Raw genomic sequence first — 6,816 nt, forward strand, 5'->3', positions numbered from 1 at the left:
TCTTCAGGACCTCCTTGGGCTGAGCAAGTTCAGCAGAGGCCACAGTCAGGGCATGTGAAAAGTGAGGGTGTCTGGTTCTCTGAGGCTCACATCACGTCCTTCTTCCTTTCCAAGGGAAGAAACAGGAACAGGGAAAGTGATGAACAAAGCACACAGTGACACCAGTCAGGCAGTAGGTGATAAAGGAGAGCAGTGGGGAGCTCAGAGCTATCCAGCTTCTAATTGAGGACTCCACTGCGAGCTGATCGGGAACAGCCCCTTGCCATGAGCGAGGCCCCAGAGGCACGGAATGCTCCCGGGGCCGATGGCTGAGGGAGCCTCGGCGGCTGCTGCTGGAGGAGCGAGAAACGCCCAAGGAGCATTTCAGGCGCTGCAAGGACAGGGCATTGCTCTGCCTGCTCCCGCCGCTGCTGCCTTTGCCCCCGCCCAGAGTCGCTCCCGGCAGCTCCGTTCTCTCGGGGTGCCGCGCGTTTCGGACTCTTCCTCACTCAGCAAACACGCAGCTCGCTCTCGGCATGCACCTCGCATGTCTCATCCTCAGCGTCCTGCTGGCCCAGCTCCTGGGTAAGTCCTGGCTCTTCCCCGAGGCACCCTTCTACTTCTCTTCCTCTTCTTCTTACCCGCAGGAAATCCTCAATAGCCTTATCAGGACCTTGTAGGGAAATATCAGTGGTTAGAGTGGAAAGGCAGAGAAAAATCTGCTTCTCTGTGGTTTTCAAGCGTTTCCTCATCAAGTTCTTTGATTTGTAAGGGAAAATGGAAAGGGGAGAAGAGACATCTCGGAGCCCTTTTCTGTCTATTCTCTCACCTTCAGTGCATCTCCCTGTCTCTTTCTCGTCTGCTTCTTTGCAGTCACCTCGGGAGATCTCAGCTATCTCTGCAGTCAGATATTGTTCCTGTGTTAATGTAAATTTCCAGATCCTGACAAGTATGCTCAAGGCACTTCAAAGTTCTCATTTCACTGACATTAAGAGAGCGTCCCATTGTGCCTCCAGGCTGACACAGCTCTGCCACGGCTTCCAGAGTTCTCTCTGCTGCCAGCACAACCAGGGCTCCCTCTTTCCAAGATCACCATTGTGTGTACTCAGGGATTGAGGAACTCTCAGAGGTGACAGGGATGCAGAAGCAGGATGAATCCTTTTGCCGCATCTCGATTGGTTCCTCAGCCTCTTTGAGCACCTCAAATTTAGGCAGTTCTCGGGGCATCTTAGAAGCAGATGTAGGAACTGGGACACAGAGCAGCTCTTCTAAGGGTCTTGCAGTGATGACAGCTCTGAAATCCTGCCCAAAATCGCTCTCACCTGTACTTCTGCACATCTGGTTGTGCAGATTGGTTTTGCACCCGATCTGGTTTTCCTGCCTGGAGTCCTTCCCTGTGGAGTGGCTCACCATCACTTTCTTCCAGGTACCTCGGGGCAGGACACGGTCACCCAGGATGATGGAACCGTCACGGTGAAGCAGGGACACCCCTTCCACACCACCTGCAAATACCAGAACACTAATTTTGGGGGATTGCTCTGGTACCAGCTGCAGAAAGGCCAAGCCCCACAGCTGCTCTCCTATCAAGCAGGGTCTGGCCGCAAGCACAGCGGCCGGATCACCACGTACCTGAACACCACGGGCAAATCCAGTGTCCTGCAGCTGGAGGAAGTGGAGCTCTCTGACAGTGCCTTGTACCTCTGTGCTCTGCAAGACACCCTGGTGCAGGGAGCTGCCTCGGCTGTGCAAGAACCCCGGGCAGGGAGGGGATGTGTCAGGGCAAGGCTGAACTTGGGGAAGGGACCCTGATCTCAGCCCTAATGCTCTCAAGAATTTGCATTCAGCATGTGTACAATAGTCTGGTGGATTTGTCTATGTCCATACAAGCAGTTCCCCAGTGGACATTTTTTTGGACTGTTTTGACTCATTTCCACATTGTGCAGTCCCTAATAAAAAAAAGTATCCCCTGTGTTTTCCTGGAATCTTGTCCTTCCACACTCCAGCTCTGCTGCTTTTGGCCCCACATGTCCTCAGCAGAGCCCAGGGCTGGTTGTGTGTTCCTGCCTTGTGAGCTCTCGGAGCAGCCCCGTTTGCACGGACACACGGCAAGCACGGATTTGTCTGTGGCTCCACCGTGCTGAGCTCGGCCCTGGCTGTGTCCGTGTGTGTCCCTCACCGGGAGGGAATTTGCTGTCCCTGCCAGGGCCCCGAGCAGCGCTGTGGCCCTGCAGAGCACAGAGCAGCAGCTTCCCAGGCTCCCACAGAGCCTGAGCGCAGCCGAGCGGGGCCGGCAGCTCCCGCTGCAGATGGCTGCAGGGTGGATCTGCTTCCCACGCGGTGTGGCTGCTGTGTGCGATGGGACACAGCTGTCTCTTGTCGCTGGCCGTGCCAAACGTCCTGGTGTCGCTGCTGAAGGTGCTGGTGCGGGGAGAGGCGGGGCTGATTTGGGCCGGGGCGGAGCTGGCGGCGTTGGGGAGGAGGCGGCACGGCCGCAGCAGAGCCGGGGCTGAGGGGCACAGCGAGGCTCGGCCGGCGGAGCGGCGGCATGCGGCGGTGTCGGGGCGCGGGGCTGGCGGCGCTGGCCGCGGTGCTGCTGCTCGGTGCGCGGGGGTGCAGGAGGGGGGTCGCGGTCTGGGGATGGAGTGATCCCGTAGGTCCCGGCAGGCTGCTGTCCTGCCTGGCTTCTTCAGAGATTTCTTTCCGACAGCTGTTCTCCCGTTTACCCCTCCCTCTTCTCCATCCCAAACTATGCAGAACTACCACAAGCATTCCTGCTTTGTAACTCATGAAGTCAGTCCTTCGCCCTTGTTACTTTTCTTCTTTTCTTTGTGTGCTTTCTCCCACATCCTCCCTTTCTCTAGTGACCCTCCTATTCTCTCTATCATTCTAGCATGCGTCTCTCCACAAGCAATTCCTGGACACCTCCATTGCTGCGGATCTTGACATCCTCTGGGAACTGTTTTCCTCCTCATCTCTCCGTGTTCCTGACTGCTTCTCCGGGCTTTGTTCTAGAGATTGGCAGGCAGAGCTGGATAGAAAGTAGGAGGTGAGATTTATTCCTTTTGTCTCCCTGACAGTGGCTGCGGTCAGAGCCCAAGTGCAGCAGGATCCATTCCTGGAGACCACCGAGGGCACCAGCATCACAATCAAGTGCTCACACCCCAATATCCGGACCGGCGATTTTGTCCACTTCTTGCGTCAGCGGCCGGGTCAAGCGCCCGAACTCCTGGGGGTCAGTGCTAAAGGCTCCAAAGAGCTGCCAGCCATTGACGGCCGCCTGTGGGTGTCGGCAGACCGGCGCTGGAGCGCGCTGCGGCTCGGTGGGCCCCGGCGCGGGGACGCGGCCGTGTATTACTGCGCGCTGGGCCCACGGGCAGAGGAGCCGGGGCTGCGGCCGGGCACGAACCGCCGCGGGCGGGGCCGGGCGGGGCCAGCAGGGGGCGCTGCCGCTCCGCCCGCCGGGGCCGCCTCGGCCCGCTCGGCCCGGGACCCCGGGGCGCTGCCGGCACCGGCACCGGCAATGGGACCGGCGATGGGACCGGCAATGGGACAGGGACCGGCAATGGGACCGGCAATGGGACCGGCACCGGCACCGGCAATGGGACCGGCAATGGGACAGGGACCGGCAATGGGACTGGGACCGGCACCGGCAATGGGACCGGCACCGGCAATGGGACCGGCAATGGGACAGGGACCGGCAACGGCAATGGGACCGGCAATGGGATCGCCAATGGGACAGGGACCGGCACCGGCAATGGGACAGGGACCGGCAATGGGACCGGCACCGGCATAGACACCAGTATTGACATTGACACCAGTAACCATTGACACCCGGGATGGCAGCTGACCAAGGAGCAGCACTGACAGGCACACAGGGGCTAATTCATGGAGTGCTGTCACCTCAGTGGGTCATGACATGAGTGGGGTTTGCAGTCAGGCTTTCTGAGGTGACAAAGGAATTCCCATCTCTGTCGCTGCAGAAATGTCTCTGTTCCATACTACAAGTGTCATATGAAGCAGCATTCTCACCTGGATGTTTAAATCAGGTGTGCTGTCTATCCCTCCTGAGCCTGGAAATCTCTTCTCTAAATGTTTCGTTCCCATCCTCACTTTCCCCCAAACACTCATGGCTGTGCATTCAGCACATTCCTGAAACAGTAGAATATCCAGGAAGGAAGGAGTAGTAGAGGAGCATTTCAAATCATCGAAGCGCCCCTTTGCAACCACCTTCCCCCTGAAACTACTTGTTCCTTTCCCTTCATGTTAGTAACCTGCCAAGCATCCACAAGAACAAATGCCAGGATTTAGCAATGCTGCAAGTGTTGTGGGGAGACACTTGAAGGACTGAGCTCAACATCAGGTTTCTCTCCAACACTTGATCTAGAGACCCCAGTTCCTTTGGGGACAGGAGCCTTTCAGCATCTTCAGGAGCTCCTTGGGCTGAGCAAGTTCAGCAGAGGCCACAGTCAGGGCATGTGAAAGGTGAGACTGTCTGGTTCTCTGAGGTTCACATCGTGTCCATTTTCCTTTCCAAGGGAAGAACAAGGAACAGGGAAAGTGATGAACAAAGCACACAATGACACCAGTCAGGCAGTAGGTGATAAAGGAGAGCAGTGGGGAGCTCAGAGCTCTCCAGCTTCTAATTGAGGACTCCACTGCGAGCTGAGCGGGAACAGCCCCTTGCCATGAGCGAGGCCCCAGAGGCACGGAATGCTCCCGGGGCCGATGGCTGAGGGAGCCTCGGCGGCTGCTGCTGGAGGAGCGAGAAACGCCCAAGGAGCATTTCAGGCGCTGCAAGGACAGGGCATTGCTCTGCCTGCTCCGCCGCTGCTGCCTTTGCCCCCGCCCAGAGTCGCTCCCGGCAGCTCCGTTCTCTCGGGGTGCCGCGCGCTTTCGGACTCTTCCTCACTCAGCAAACACGCAGCTCGCTCTCGGCATGCACCTCGCATGTCTCATCCTCAGCGTCTTGCTGGCCCAGCTCCTGGGTAAGTCCTGGCTCTTCCCCAGGGAACCCTTCTTCTTCTCTTCCTCTTCTTCTTACCCGCAGGAAATCCTCATTAGCCTTATCAGGACCATTTGGGAAATATCAGTGGTTAGAGTGGAAAGGCAGAGAAAAATCTGCTTCTCTGTGGTTTTCAAGCGTTTCCTCAACAAGTTCTTTGATTTGTAAGGGAAAATGGAAAGGAGAGAAGAGAAATCTCGGAGCCCTTTTCTGTCTATTCTCTCACCTTCAATGCATCTCCCTGTCCCTTCTCGTCTGCTTCTTTGCAGTCACCTCGGGAGATCTCAGCTCTCTCTGCAGTCAGATATTGTTCCTGTGTTAATGTAAATTTCCAGATCCTGACAAGTATGCTCAAGGCACTTCAAAGTTCTCATTTCACTGACATTAAGAGAGCGTCCCATTCTGCCTCCAGGCTGACACAGCTCTGCCACGGCTTCCAGAGTTCTCTCTGCTGCCAGCACAACCAGGGCTCCCTCTTTCCAAGATCACCATTGTGTGTACTCAGGGATTGAGGAACCCTCAGAGGTGACAGGGATGCAGAAGCAGGATGAATCCTTTTGCCGCATCTCGATTGGTTCCTCAGCCTTTTTGAGCACCTCAAATTTAGGCAGTTCTCGGGGCATCTTAGAAGCAGATGTAGGAACAGGGACACAGAGCAGCTCTTCTAAGGGTCTTGCAGTGATGACAGCTCTGAAATCCTGCCCAAAATCGTTCTCACCTGTCCGCCTGCACATCTGGTTGTGCAGATTGGTTTTGCACCCGATCTGGTTTTCCTGCCTGGAGTCCTTCCCTGTGGAGTGGCTCACCATCACTTTCTTCCAGGTACCTCGGGGCAGGACACGGTCACCCAGGATGATGGAACAGTCACGGTGAAGCAGGGACACCCCTTCCACACCACCTGCAAATACCAGAACACTAATTTTGGGGGATTGCTCTGGTACCAGCTGCAGAAAGGCCAAGCCCCACAGCTGCTCTCCTATCAAGTAGGGTCTGGCCGCAAGCACAGCGGCCGGATCACCACGTACCTGAACACCACGGGCAAATCCAGTGTCCTGCAGCTGGAGGAAGTGGAGCTCTCTGACAGTGCCTTGTACCTCTGTGCTCTGCAAGACACCCTGGTGCAGGGAGCTGCCTCGGCTGTGCAAGAACCCAGGGCAGGGAGGGGATGTGTCAGGGCAAGGCTGAGCTTGGGGAAGGGACCCTGATCTCAGCCCTAATGCTCTCAAGAATTTGCATTCAGCATGTGTCTGGTGGATTTGTCTATGTCCATACATACGTACATATGGACATATGTCCATACACAAAATGTCCCTAGTGGACATTTTTTTGGACTATTTTGACTCATTTCCACATTGTGCAGTCCCTAATAAAAAAAAGTATCCCCTGTGTTTTCCTGGAATCTTATCCTTCCACACTCCAGCCCTGCTGCTTTTGGCCCCACATGTCCTCAGCAGAGCCCAGGGCTGGTTGTGTGTTCCTGCCTTGTGAGCTCTCGGAGCAGCCCCGTTTGCACGGACACACGGGAAGCACGGATTTGTCTGTGGCTCCACCGTGCTGAGCTCGGCCCTGGCTGTGTCCGACCGGGAGGGAATTTGCTGCCTCTGCCAGGCCCCGAGCACCGCTGTGGCCCTGAAGAGCACAGAGCAGCAGCTTCCCAGGCTCCCGCAGAGCCTGAGCGCAGCCGAGCGGGGCCGGCAGCTCCCGCTGCAGATGGCTGCAGGGTGGATCTGCTTCCCACGCGGTGTGGCTGCTGTGTGCGATGGGACACAGCTGTCTCTTGTCGCTGGCCGTGCCAAACGTCCTGGTGTCGCTGCTGAAGGTGCTGGTGCGGGGAG

At 56.9% G+C, this 6,816-nt stretch overlaps 2 protein-coding genes across 2 annotated transcripts in view; both read left to right on the forward strand.

The window, feature by feature from the left end:
- Positions 1 to 277: 277 nt before the first annotated feature.
- Positions 278 to 6,816, forward strand: part of LOC101232986 (T-cell receptor alpha chain constant) — a 100,623-nt gene continuing 94,084 nt past the window's right edge. The window contains exon 1 of the mRNA XM_072919009.1: positions 278 to 564. Within this exon, the coding sequence (XP_072775110.1) occupies positions 516 to 564 (49 nt within the window). The 5' untranslated portion in view covers positions 278 to 515. The remainder of the gene's footprint in view (positions 565 to 6,816) is intronic.
- LOC121471180 (uncharacterized) lies at positions 1,785 to 3,772 on the forward strand. Its single transcript, XM_072919013.1, has 3 exons — positions 1,785 to 2,579; positions 3,057 to 3,562; positions 3,719 to 3,772. The coding sequence occupies exons 1-3, from the start codon at positions 2,525 to 2,527 to the stop codon at positions 3,770 to 3,772; spliced, it is 615 nt and encodes a 204-aa protein (XP_072775114.1). The 5' UTR covers positions 1,785 to 2,524.

This window comes from Taeniopygia guttata, chromosome 27, assembly GCF_048771995.1.
Source record: "Taeniopygia guttata chromosome 27, bTaeGut7.mat, whole genome shotgun sequence".
NCBI classification, from domain to species: Eukaryota; Metazoa; Chordata; class Aves; order Passeriformes; family Estrildidae; genus Taeniopygia; species Taeniopygia guttata.

What these genes read in the sequence shown, in the direction of transcription:
- LOC121471180 (XM_072919013.1), top strand. Translation starts at nt 2,525, where the DNA reads ATGCGGCGGTGTCGGGGCGCGGGGCTGGCGGCGCTGGCCGCGGTGCTG. An exon ending in GGCCGCGGTGCTGCTGCTCG is followed by an intron (nt 2,580 to 3,056) that starts GTGCGCGGGGGT and finishes TCTCCCTGACAG; the next exon opens with TGGCTGCGGTCAGAGCCCAA. An exon ending in TGGGACCGGCAATGGGACCG is followed by an intron (nt 3,563 to 3,718) that starts GCACCGGCACCG and finishes CCAATGGGACAG; the next exon opens with GGACCGGCACCGGCAATGGG.